The 14,300-nt window shown below is 40.2% G+C and overlaps 1 protein-coding gene across 1 annotated transcript; it reads left to right on the plus strand.

The window, feature by feature from the left end:
* The first annotated feature begins 213 nt into the window (after window positions 1-213).
* Window positions 214-9,833, plus strand: LOC124126416 (arginine kinase-like). Its single transcript, XM_046489860.2, has 6 exons — window positions 214-467; window positions 5,006-5,265; window positions 6,389-6,537; window positions 7,054-7,219; window positions 8,036-8,219; window positions 9,483-9,833. The coding sequence occupies exons 1-6, from the start codon at window positions 317-319 to the stop codon at window positions 9,638-9,640; spliced, it is 1,068 nt and encodes a 355-aa protein (XP_046345816.1). The 5' UTR covers window positions 214-316; the 3' UTR covers window positions 9,641-9,833.
* Window positions 9,834-14,300: the final 4,467 nt, after the last annotated feature.

Consider the following 14,300-nt stretch of genomic DNA (forward strand, 5'->3'; position numbering starts at 1 on the left):
GGTATTATGAGACACGTAATCAAAAATACTTGTTATTAGGTGCTCGAAAACCCATAACACGAGGATAGGTATGATGCAGCTATGAATCAACGGCGAGATTATACTGCGGTAGCATTTCCTATTGTCAGGTTTATGCGATTCTTTCCTGTGTCGGGTTGTGACGTCATTCAAACAGTCTGTGACGTCAGTACTGCACGTGACTATAAAAAAGCCGACGCCGGCCGTTGGTTCAAAGTGCATGTTAGTAGAAGAGATATCGGACGTCCATGTTGTTTGATTCTTTTCAGTTTCATTTTAGTTCAGTTTATCCGTTACAATGGCTTCGGTGGAGGAACTATGGAACAAGCTAAAGAGTGCAGCTAACTGCAAATCTCTTCTGAAGAAACATCTCACAGAAGAACGCTACAAAAGTCTCAAGGACAAGAAGACAAAGTTCGGCGGAGGTTTGAAAGACTGCATCCAGTCAGGTAGGCAAATTGAAACTGATAGCAAGCAAGCCCGAATTGAATCACACGAGTAATAATGAACATTTAATTAAATTATGATATATAATATATAAATTATAAATAAATATATATAAAAATATGTATAAATATGTATAAATATGTTTAAATAGATAAATATATAATTTGGCTATAGCCAAACAGATGAAAGCATCAAGAGTAGTGTTAGAATGTCAAATGGTATTCTGACAGTTGAGGGTGTAACCGTCTTTTACCCCCATGGATGCCACAAGCCGAAGAACAATTTTATGACCAATTTGACCCTCACTTTGTAGTTGAATAAAACTTGACTACTGCGGGAAAATCTCGGATAAGGGATGTCATTCGCTATCAATTACGTCAAAGCAAAATTCTACTGTAAACGAGCTCTAGCATTTACTCCGATATTTGGAGATCGATTCGTCTAGTTGCATACATTGGGCTTACATTAGTGAAAATATGGCCCAAGATATGCCTGGCAAGACTAGGCCTATCGTAGCAAGAACAATAGAATCCAAAGTAGATTCATTACAATGATTTGCTAAATTCAACAGAAATTGTTTATTGTTAATATTGTTTTATTTCCGTGTGACGCTATGACTGACGTAAATTCACACACAACAATGCAGTATTTAGGGCCGAGGCCTATCTGTATTTCCGAATAATGTTTTCTGGGATACAATGCAAACCATGCAAACAAATAACAATACGCTGAATGTGTCTGATTACTTACATGCCACATGCATGTATATACAACCCCTGAATCAACGACAATCCCGCGCACTACTGTCTGTGACCCGCCATTTTGTAGGCAAAAAGTTGGTCACCGGTAGTCTTACGTAATAGACATTGTTGTACATATTTGGTTATTTATTTGAGGTGAAGGTCCAGTGAATGCAAGTACACACAATCATTCTACCCTGTTGTTTACAGTCTCAATCATGATGGAGAAGTTGCGTATGTTTTACATAATGTTTTACGCAGTGAATTGTACGTTGTGCATTTAATGTTCTAGGCCACACATTTTATTAAACTTTCAGTGATTTAACTGACACGAAACCCTACGTCATTTAGGCATAAAAGTTACAAATGGCCCCAAAATGGCCCCAAAAGAAGTGCAATCCACTAGGACGCTGAAAGTCTGCATGCACGTTCAGGAATGAATGCTGCTATTTAAAAAATTGATAATTTTTTTAAATGTAAGTTTCGGAATTCCGTACGTCATCACATTAAAAAATTCAATACACAATCAGAAGTTTCACGATCTTCTAGTGCTAACATTTGTTTCGGTTGAGGAATTCCAAATCTATTTCAACTAGCTGCCTCGGACTATTTTCCGTCACTTGCCGTGGATCGTTGTCTTTGTATTGATCAGGGTGAATTCAACAGCGTTAGAAATTTGCACTAGTCCTATGGTCCTTGCCAAACTGCCCTATATTTAAGGCATCATAAGGACTGGTAGAAATTTGCCATTTTTAAGGGGTTTGCTATATGTTATCATTATAAGGACTAGTGGACTAAAACTGTTAGTTTCTGACCACTGAAGTGTGTCCCTAAAAGCATGGCATAGCTACACGTTTAGGAATTTATGTCGACAGAGCAAGTTCGAGTACGTCTTCAAAAGCAAACAAACATGCGTAAAACTTTATATGACATTAAATATTAAATATAATATAAAAATACAGCAAGGAATTAAGCTGTTTTACTTGAATTAATATTGTTATATTCAATATGTGTCTGGGGCTACCATTGTTTTACCTGGGACTCCTACATATAATATATATATAAATCCATAAACTTTTATAATCTTCTGTTTGTTGACCATTATTTATATAAGAAATTGGTAATATTTAGTTTAGTATATCATATAGGATCCCATACGTTTAGAAGTTGAAGTGTAAGTATAGTTTATTTTTAAATATTAAAATCATAACATGTACCCTGTGGGTGGAAAACAATCTTAAATGCCACGCTAAAGGAGCCTTTCGCATCTTTTGTTCATTAAATAACTGTATAACTCTGAGAACAAATAAAGAGAGACAAACGCTTTCTAATGAAAACATGTACAATTTTATAACTGTATTTGTTTATTTAGAAATATTCAGATTTGTGTAAAATTAATTGTCCAACAGGTGCGTGTTGTCCAATTTAGATCTATCTATCTATTTTAGACCTATCTATTTTTTTATTTCAATTAATAGTATTCAAGACATTATTTACATTGTTAAAAGAGTCATGTTACACATCGAGTGTTTCCATACTGTTAATTAGGTGTGCTACATTTATTAGTATACCAAATTTAATAATGAGATTTATCAAGTTATACTTTACTGGCAGGCATATGAATTACCGGTCCTAGCATAATTTTACCGGTAAACGAGAACACTGGTAAAATTGAAAAGGAATCTAGGGCTAAATTTCCATTTTTTCCACTGGCAGTTATTTTGCAGCCTGTAACTTTGTACAGTCTGCAGAGATCCAGATAGCTTTTTGAGCAATTGAGTTTTTACTCTTGGGTTTCTATTTTAATTGGGTTATTACATTTTTCATTGGGTAACCAATATTGTTTCACTCATCTATTCATCACTCTATCTGGTTTTCCCCAAAATTAGTGAACATTTTAAGATTAAAAATAATGTTATAAATATAGGCTTGACTCTGAAAGTAAATTAGCACGTAATTGTGTTTCGGAAATTAGCTCCTTTGTAGGCAAAGCTAGAAAAAGCTTTATTGGGTATTTACGCGTGCTGTTTTAATGCATTTGAGTTTTTCATTTAATGCATGCGTTTCTGTACGCATGTTGATTGAAAGTAATTGGGTTTTGAATTTTAAAAAATGGGGGGGGGGGGGGGGGGGGGACGCAAATAGCCAAATACGCTGTCTGTAGCTCTGTAATAGAGATTTAGCTGAGTTTGAGTGTGTTTCCCTATCATAAATATCTTATTAAGAATATAAAATTATATTATGCGAGCTTTCTTAACTCCAAATATGTCATATTTACCCAACGGAAACACAAGAGGGTAATAATATCTTTGTCATATAATGGCATTCCGAAAATAATCGAAGTGTAAGTCTGTAAGACGTTATTTAGCTCGGTTAGTTAATAGTTTTAGCTTTGGAAACAGCATATGCTTACAGTGTTTGAGTGAACCGCCCTAATTATATTATATGGTCACCTAAGAACCATAAAGTCATATCTCCTCTTACAAGTTTTCAGTAAATAATATTTTTAAATTTGAAGTGCTGTATAATATAAACTTATAAAAACTAGATGCATTTTAATGATTTATTTCACATGAAACAAATGCACATTAATTGATATGCTTTTTATTAAAATAAAAAGTATTTATCCATCTTCTAATTTACAGATAAGTGGGTTTTTTTAGGTAAGAGTACCAAAGAAGTTAGGACATTTGTTTTCAGACCCATACTGTAACAGCTCCATTAGTAAATTCAATTGGCGTATTCTGATTATTCTTGACTAAATTTTACACCCAAAGCACATACTTGAGAAATTATTTTTTTGTAATGAAGTCATCACATTGTATTCAGTATTTCAGCTGACAGGTCACAAAATTCACTCCCAGTGTTGACATTCTACAGTTGACCCGTGAAGATTCCGGGGTAGAATAGGTCTTCAGCAACCCATGCTTGCCGTAAAAGGTGACTATGCTTGTCGTTAAACGGGATCGGGTGGTCAGGCTCGCTGACTTGGTTGATGCATGTCATCGATCCCAATTGCGTGGATCGATGCACATGATATTAATCACTGGATTGTCTGGTCCAGACTCGATTATTTCCAGACAGCCGTCATATAACTGGAATATTGCAGAGTGCGGCGTTAAACAACAAATCAACCAACCAACCAAATCATTCTACAGTTGATACTTGACAACCTAATGGTTCTATCTCCAAATGACTTAGAACTATGTGGTCCCATCTCCTTGTCACATTATCTGTGTCAAGAATTTGATTGGACACACAGACATTGACATGGACATAGAACATTCAAGTATATAGATAACTTAGGAGTTTTTGGACATAGAATCACTGAAAATACAGGAGCTTTATGAAATTGACAACAATGTTAGAAAAACACCCATTTGGAAAGAAAATGTCAAATGTGGACATAGGACCATCTGGCTCTCAGGCGTTTGCAGACCTTTTTCCAGCTGTATGTAAAACACACGTGGGTCAACTGAAACAATGATTCGGTGGGGCTACCTGAAACACTAGGGCGTCTCCTCTCCTCGTAATGTATTCAGTTAATGAGTGAGTGAGTATGGTTTTACGCCGCTTCTAGCAATATTCCAGCAATATCACGGCGGGGTACACCAGAAATGGGCTTCACACATTGTACCCATGTCGGGAATCGAACACGGGTCTTCGGTGTGACGAGCGAACGCTTTAACCACTAGGCTACCCGACCGCCCCTCAGTTACTGAATGGAGGTCATACATTTGGTCACGTTGTTCTCCACCGCTCACAATTTTCCTAATTGCGATTGAAACCTTTTGTTTCAGGCTGTCTGAACCCCGACAGCGGTGTCGGCATCTACGCCTGCGACCCCGAGGGCTACACTGTCTTCGCCGATGTCCTCGATGAGGTCATCAAGGACTACCACAAGGTCGAGAAGCTTGACCACCCAGAGCCAGACATGGGCGATTTCGACAACTTGGGCTTCGGTGACCTTGACCCTTCGGGCGACTACATCGTTTCCACCCGCGTCCGTGTCGGCAGGAGCCATGACAGCTACGGCTTCCCACCCGTGCTTTCCAAGGATGTACGTAATTTCACAGTGTTCCTGACCCGTGGAGATCCCCGGTAGAATAGGTCTTCAGCAGCCCATGCTTACCGTAAAAGGCGACTATGCTTGTCGTAAGAGGCGACTAACGGGATCGGATGGCCAGGCTCCCTGACGTGGTTGATGCATGTCATCTTATCCCAATTGCGTGGACCGATGCTTATGATGTCAATCCTTGGATTGCCTTGTTCAGACTCGATTATTTAAAGACCGCCGTCATATAGCTGGAATAAACAACAAACAAACAAACATAGTGTTCCTGTGTTCCAATAGGGAATCAATGCTTGTCCTTTGTTTGTTTGTTTCCAGCGTTATGACGGCGGTTTGTATGTTAATAATCTAGTCTGGGCCAGACAATCAAGTGATTGAAATCATGATCCACGCAATTTGGATTCGATGATATGCATCAACCAAGTCAGCGAACCTGACCACCCGATCCCGTCAGTAGACGCTTACGACAAGCATAGTCGCCTTTTACGACAAGCATGGCAATAATCCCCTTTCTCATGCTTAGGCGGGCTTGACCTCATCAAACTGTTTGTACCTCAAGATTATGTGCACGTTTCAACTCAGATAAATTGATTAGGTTTTCATGGCAAGAAGCACATGGTGCAAGTCAAATCAAGTTCGTTAGATCGAACACTGTGTGGTGTCATGGCCAATGTCTGTGCCGTACACACATATTGCATGTGCTGCAGGAGGGCAATATGTAGGGAATACACGGTAGTTTCAGGCTATAAGGCTCTGAATTCCTTGAGCGTATCACAGGTGTTGCGTGTAGGTAAATATCCTAGAAAATGATTGAACAATCCGGTCAGTCTCTGGACTACGCTTGTCGTAAGAGGCGACTAACGGGATCGGGTGGTCAGGCTCGCTGACTTGGTTGATGCATGTCATCGAACCTAATTGCGTGGATCGATGCTCATGATATTAATCACTGGATTGTCTGGTCCAGCCTCGATTATTTACAGACCGTCGTTAAACAACAAACAAACAAAAACAAACAAACAAACTCTGGACTATATATTATTTTATCCCATGATTTGACAGGTCCTTTATGAAAAAATGTTTAGTTCCAAAAACGTTCTTTGTCATTTCACAGCAATGTCTAAAGATGGAGGAGGACACCAAGGCCGCCTTCGAGAAGTTCTCTGGCGAGCTGGCCGGAAAGTACTTCCCTCTGGACGGCATGTCCAAGGAGGACCAGAAACAGATGACAGAAGATCACTTCCTCTTCAAAGATGACGACAGGTATTAATTACACAACTTCGACTTTAAGGGTCGTGATGCTAAATGGGGTTGGAATGCACTTGAGGCCCAGTGTTCTGGAGCTTCGTGATGCTAAATTTGGTTGGGTTACACATAGGCTGTGTTCTAAGTCTCCGGGATGCTAAATGGGGTGGGTTAGCACTAGAGACCGTGTTTAAAGGCTATGGGATGCTAAATGGGGTGGAGATGCACTAGATGCTGTGTTCTAAGACTCGGGGATGCTAAATGGGGTGGGTATGCACTAGAGGCTGTTTTGTAAGGCTTCGGGATGCTGACTTGGTTGGGATTACACTAGAGACCCAGGATGCTCAAGGACCCCGTTCCACGAAACAATCTTAGCGCCAAGATGATGAACTCCTATAAGTTAACATGGGCTTGCGGTAGTCGTGCGTTAAGACCGCTTAGTGAAACCGGCCCCCGAAACTTATTCTTGTCGTAAGTCGTCTCTGTGACTTCTTGGAAACACCGTTCACTGTAAATCAAACAAAACTCTTTCAGATTCTTGAGAGACGCTGGCGGCTACAAAAACTGGCCCGCTGGCAGAGGCATCTTCTTCAACAACGACAAGACCTTCCTTGTGTGGGTGAACGAGGAGGACCATCTCCGCCTCATCTCCATGCAGAAGGGCGGCGACTTGGCCGCAGTCTACAAGCGACTCTGCACAGTTAGTATATATTCTCAGATCTCGCCTTTCTCAAGGAATGTTGGACGTTTCTTCCTTTCCTTTCTAGGAAACATTCAAGGGCGCTGTGGATACATTTTACAAATATAGAGAATCCCCAGCCTTAGGTTGTCACGCTCCACAGTCCCAGGTTTTATTCAGGTTCGAAGTCCAATCAACCTATGCTGATCGTAGAGGCGATTTCTTGCTTGTCATGGGACTCCATATGAGAGAGATCGTTGTGCATATTGTCAATCACTGGTCCAGAATTATTTATAGGCCGTGGTCATATTGCTGAAATATATATTGAAAGCATTTTATCATCCAAAACTGGCTCCCACAGGAGATATCGCTTGGGTGAGATCAAGCGATATCTATACTGTAGATATCGCTGCAATGAAATTGCATCACAATGCTTGGCAGACCATTGTGACGCCATTGGTTACCATGACGTCACAATCAAATGACATCACTAATGGCTGTGCTACTGAAACTGTTAGCAGTACTTTTTACACTTAAACACTGCTTATAACTTTCTACAAACTAAAAAAGCTGGAGGAATGATGTTGGATGATAAATAAAATCTCACCCTCGTGTCTTTTGATATCAAATATATCAACACTCGTTGATAAAAGTGGAAAAAGCCTCGGAGTTTTCCCACTTTTATCAACTTGTGTTGATATATATGATATCAAAAGACACTCGGGTGAGATTCTCTATGTAAAAAACAGTATTTGAAATATTCCAACTGGTAATTTTGTATGGTATCACATGTAGAAGAATCAGATACTGAGTTATGAAATTATTTCATATCTCCAGGCCATCAAGACAATGCAGGGGAGCGGTCTCTCATTTGCCAAGAGGAAGGGTCTCGGGTATTTGACGTTCTGCCCCAGCAACTTGGGCACAGCTCTCCGTGCCTCCGTGCACATGAAGATCCCGAATCTGGCCGCACAGCCTGACTTCAAGGAATTCTGCGAGAACCTCAACATCCAGCCAAGAGGTGAGACTCAACATTTAGAATGGAAATAGAATCGTTTCTCTTGGGTAAGATCTCAGTTTTGTGTTATTAAAAATGAGGGCAGATTTCAAGTGCACATCGCTTCAGGCATAGTCAAGCTCCTCACAGCGATATTAGTCCAGGCAATCTAGACCATTTTCTCACTCAACTTGTAACAAATTGCAACACAATGCTTTTCTACAAGGTCCCGGTTCCCAAGCAATCCTAGTTTGGGAAATATGTCTAATTTGTATAATCTAATATGGCCACCAATTATCAATATATTTTCCATATTTCAGATAAGGGTTCAATGTTTTGATATGAAAAAAAAGCACGTGTGGTGTTGCGAAATAGCCATATAATATTTCTAAAAAGATATTCACAACTACTGAACGTTTTCGACTTTTGACAAATCTGCAGAACAATCAAGATGGCCGACAAGTTTCCTAAATGTGTGTTTACACCGTTGAATCTTTTAACTCTAAAACAGTGTGCTGGGACTTACATGCATATAACTTGACCGTTGTGTTTACAAACAAGTGATGATTGCCGTGACGCCGAATACTCTTACCCCTGTACATTGGTATATTATAGTATGAAAGTAAGGGAGAAGTTGGCTGATTTTGATTTTCCGTTCGTCCGCAATCTGAACCAATCTGATCAAACAAACAAAAAGGTAAATTTAGCTGGGAAATCTGGTCAGTCGTAAACCTTTTTCAAAATTCACTTCGATAGCATTCCCAAAGACATAAACAAAAGTATAATATATTAAACGTTACTACATTTGGGGTTAGAGGGCAAATTTCAAGATTCTTGGAATGACCACGCCCACACTGGTGGCAACGACCGAGTGTACAGAAGGAGTCACGCGCTGGAAAGGAGATGGCGCATAGTCAAGCTCCTCACAGCGATAGTCCGTTCGAGAGTGAAACGATGGTGTCACGCGCTGGGAAGGAGCTTGGGCGCATAGCAATGCATGGGAGATAACCGTTGATACCTTGCGAACTTATATATAAGAGTTGTAGACTAAGAGTAACGTCCCTTTTTCAACAAGTAAGCGTTGAGGCTAGGCGATTCTTTTTCACGAGCCGATAGATATTCGTATCAGGGACACTATATGTAGACTCCCTGCTTGTTTGTTGTCGCAAATCATGACTAACTTTCGAATAAAGATTTGATCACTTCGACCCAGTTTTATGAATTTTAGGCAGGCGTGATAAAGAATTTACCTTTACTTATAGAACTGTGTTACATCATGTTATCCAGGTATCCATGGCGAGCACACTGAGAGTGTCGGTGGTGTGTACGATCTGTCCAACAAGCGTCGACTGGGTCTGACTGAGTTCGACGCTGTTCAGGAGATGCGCAGGGGAGTTGAGGCCTGTCTTGCCAGAGAGAAGGAACTTGCCGCTGCCAAGAAGTAGTTCCTTCTAATTATATAAATAGTCCAACCCAAACCGTCCTTTTTTTCTTGTATATAGCCACTGTTATTTATAGGTATGTGTATTGTATTTTGTGATACAGCGTGTTGTTACCATCAGGGGGTGCACCCGCATCATGTGTGAATTGGGAAATGCATGAAGATAAAGAAATAAACAATAATATAATGTAAAAAAGTGAAATTGTTTTGTGGTTTCTTAGAAGACTGTCGGTCTGTCAGTTCACCTCATTGAATCAAAGAGATCGATCTATAAATCCAGGGACGCCGATCCTGGCAAGCCTGCGATAATTTGAGGATGCAGTGATAGCATATTTTTTTTAAGCCGTTCGAAAAATGTGAAAGATGAATATTTGACATTTGACTATACATTCAAGCCATACGTGATGAATAAAATAACATCAACTAAAAAAAGAAAGTATTCACTTGAAATTGGATTTGACAAAGGCTATCAAAACGTTACTTGGCTGAAAACAATCGCGGAAACACTGCAAAGTTAAGATCCACAACACAACCATGATACCTGTATCAAATACATGACCACCTAAAAACCATTTCTTGTTTGTTTCATGTTTAGCCGCCATGAAACATGGTGTATACTTAGGAGGTAAACACAATGTGTTTTTAATGTGGACCTAGGTTACCTGTAGATTTAACAGCGCTAAATTGGTTTTGGAACCGAACGCGCTGCTCTCCATTGAAAACACAGTATGTTCATCTCCATTCTACCGTGTCTTAATAAAAACTCTTTGGTGTTAGCAAATATATTGAGTGAAGCGGCATGGGTTGAGACGATTGTTTTGAGTGGGTGGTCGATCTGAATATACGGAATCACCAACAACAGCCTGTAAACAAAATATGGACCTGAATATGCTCAGGCAGTTTGTTCACACCGTGATACATCACCCGAACATAAGACAAGCACTGAAATCATACAAGCATGGCAACTTGGTAAGCTAACATGGGATGGGCACCTGAAGAAAACTAAGCAAGGTTCGCAAAGCTTTCGTTCTACGTTTCACGCCACCATCGCTCATTGTGATGCAAAAGATATGACGTCACAGTCGTATATATATATATATATAGTGAGTGAATGAGTTGGGTTTAACGCCGCTTTTAACAATATTCCAGTTACATCGCGGCGTGTCAGCTTAATGTGGGAGGAAAGCCCGAAGTGATGCAGGTCTCAGACCTCGGTGAAACCCACGAGCATGGGTATGGTGCTGACAAACCTAAAAACATAATCGGGGCGAACCGGGATTCGAACCCACAACCATAGGTTTCTGGCGTGCCCAAGGACGCAACTCTGCACAGCGAATCGCGGCGCCTTAGACGTCTTGGCCACCCGATGTTTCAGTCAGAGGGGATTTATTGTGATTTGAGCTCTCTGACCAATCAGAATCGAGTAATTTCCAAATTTATGGTAGAATTTCTTTTGCCCGACAGTTTATTTTCAACACAGTGTAATATAATATACTGAGGAGCAAAAGAAACTATACCTCTCAGTTGATTTTACCATGTATTTGATTTTCAATTTTCTTTATATTTTGAGTTCTCGTTTGATTTGTCAACGTTTCGATGTACGATTTTCTGTGTTTCGTGTTTGTTTTTGGAAGTTTTGGTTTATAGTCCGGGTTATCCTGCTGTTTCTCTTGCAGTTTCTAAACCTGTGTAATAGTTCCAATGATCTCTAAACATGTCGAGGGGCGGTGAGGTAGCCTAGTGGTTAAAGCGTTCGCTCGTCACGCGGGGTTCGATTGCCCACATAATGTAGGTAAAATGTGAGAAGCCAATGTCTGCTGCCAACGCCGTGATACTGCCGGAATATTGCTAAAAGAGGCGTAAAACCATACTCACTCAGCTCTAAGTCGCGCCTTCACGTCATGTCCCCGTGAAGAACCGAGGTAGAATAGGTCTTCAGCAACCCATACTTGCCGTAAGAGGCGACTAACGATATCGGGTGGCCAGGCTCGCTGACTCTGTTGATGCATGTCATCGATCCTAATTGCGTGGATCGATGCTCATGGTGTCAGTCACTGGATTGTCTGGTCCAGACTCGAATATTTACAGACCGCCGTCATATAGCTAGAATTTTGCTGAGTGTGGCGTAAAACAACACTCACTCACTCACTCATTCACTGAACATGTCGAAAGCGTTTCCAGGTTCCTTCTGTGCCATCTGTAAATAATCTAGTGCTAACCATGCACCATTGGTTGATATGAGAAACGATTAATGCCGTCTTGGTACGCTAAGACGATCAGCAACGTTGCAGATTACATCCGTCAGGCGGTTATATGTTGCAGTGGACTTGTTCAATACTCAGTACAGCTTTAAATACTACAACTGCACGTATTTTTCTTCCAGCTCGTGCTGGCAATGTACGTTCGCTGCACGCGCTGCTAAATATAGCCGCCCGCAGTCAGCTGACTGTCGATCCTCAGCTCGGATCATTCCGGGACTTTTGTGATATGAGCCCATTTAGCACTGTCAAGTGAACTTTCGATTTCTATGTGATGCATATATAATACAATGTTATAAATCCCCACAGCATTTGAAAATGTTTGCCTTGTTGCAGATTCATGGACCAAAAGTCCAAGGGCCCTTCCAAGATTTATTTCTGCCTCTTTCGCATTATATATATTAACCGCGCGATCAAAACTCAATTATATTTATCGCTAGCAAAATGGATATTTCTTGAAAAACGCACTTTGCAATTTCTGTCATTACTGTGATTAATATTTCTTATCGCCGCAATGGCTTGTTTTCACTTCAGAAGCATTAGCATACATGCAGCTATCTTCGTTAACTAATCATCACGATACGTCGTGTTTCTATTTAAAGTGGAGAGAGGACTATAAACCTGAATGAATGTCTAGCTCATCACGAAAGTTGGCCAAGGAAGCACTATTTAGTTGCTCGTTGAAATAATTTAATATGTTCTAAGTGTTTTTAGAAGTTGTCAGAAACGTCTTGCGCTAATTTTGAACACATAACAATTTCATTGTCGTCAGATGGGAAGCCCGCTTGCGGTTAAAATCAAGGGAATTAACTCTGGTGGGTATGTACGCGATGACCATGGCCCGATCGTCTGAATCCGCCACGTGCATTGTGGATTGAGACGAACCGAGTGACGTTCGCTATTTTGCCACGCGACTACAGAACAGTCGCGAATTGGGCACTTTGTGTTTAAAGCATGAAGCGAGTATTGTATTCATGTATATGTCTTATATATTACCTTTTTGAAATCATCAAATCATATATTTTGGAGCTATTTCAACATATGTGTAATTAATATATTTACATATACTGACATATGGATATCTTAGTACACAGGTTCATGGTACATAATAACATTGAAAACACACACTCGTTGATAATGTTAAGTTGTCAGGGTCCGCTGAATGATGGCTAAAATCTGATTATAAGCCATTGTTAGTCAGGCTAGTGATAAAATAGACAAAAATACCGGGCGAAAGGAGGTGTATACCCAGCGTTAGAAATTGGTACTAGTCCTATAGTCCTTACAAAACTGCCCAATAGTAAAGGTATCCTAAGGACTAGCAGAAATTAGCCCATTTTAAGGGTTTTGCTATACGTTATCCTTATAAGGACTAGTGGACAAAAACTGTTAGTTTCTAACCCTGTATACCCGTGTGTAATGGTGGCTAAAATGAAACAAACAAGAAATGGTTATTCGACGTGGATGTATTTGATAGCCTAGGGGTATCATAGTTGTGTTGGTCAAATACAATCAAGTCTATAGATTCTTTTGCCCAGCAGTTTACTTAGAAAGGGGAGTTGTTTTGACCGACACCCCCTTCTCTCCCCAGATAATGTATGGATCAGTAATGTATTTCTTTTCCTCTATACTTCAGTTGGTTTTTGCATATTTTTGTGGAGGGGAGACGAATTGACAAAGATCGGGCATTAACGTATTACCTCTAACGGTAGAAATATTTAAATACCTTTCCGATATTTGTACATGTACATTTTAGACATCGCTAATATGCTAATCACAGATTATTTCACTGTTGGGACAATACGTAGGACGTTACTTTTTGTTCATGGCGTCACAGATTTGTGGCCCGTGAAGATCCGGGTCAGAATAGGTCTTCAGCTACCCATGCTTGCCGTTAAAGGCGACTAACGGGATCGGGTGGTCAGGCTCGCTGACTTGGTTGATGCATGTCATCGTATCCCAATTGCGTGGATCGATGCTCATGTTGTCAATCACTGGATTACTTACAGACCGCCGTCATATAGCTTGAATATTGCTGAGTGCGGCGTTAAACAACAAACAAACAAACATAGATTACGTTACGTTTCTCAGTAAGATCGTACTTTACTTGACTCAAAGGGTCAGAAAAAACACGTGTAAGAATTCATGTATAACCCTCTCTCTCGCTCAGGAAATACAACAATTCTGACGCCCGTTTCGTAAAATCAGTATGACACATACTCGTGTAATAATCTCTAGATCTATATATTTTCTGTCTCAAAATGACAATAATATTTAACACGTCCCATTTTAATTCTGGAAACCCAAAAGTCCAGAAACTCTACACTCTTTGCCCAGTCTCGGTTAAAGGTATTTACAAAATTAAACATGCCGTTTTCATGGGAACATACCAAGGAAGAAAAAATG

The sequence above is a fragment of the Haliotis rufescens genome, unplaced genomic scaffold, assembly GCF_023055435.1.
Source record: "Haliotis rufescens isolate VD_foot unplaced genomic scaffold, xgHalRufe1.0.p SCAF_5, whole genome shotgun sequence".
NCBI lineage: Eukaryota > Metazoa > Mollusca > Gastropoda > Lepetellida > Haliotidae > Haliotis > Haliotis rufescens.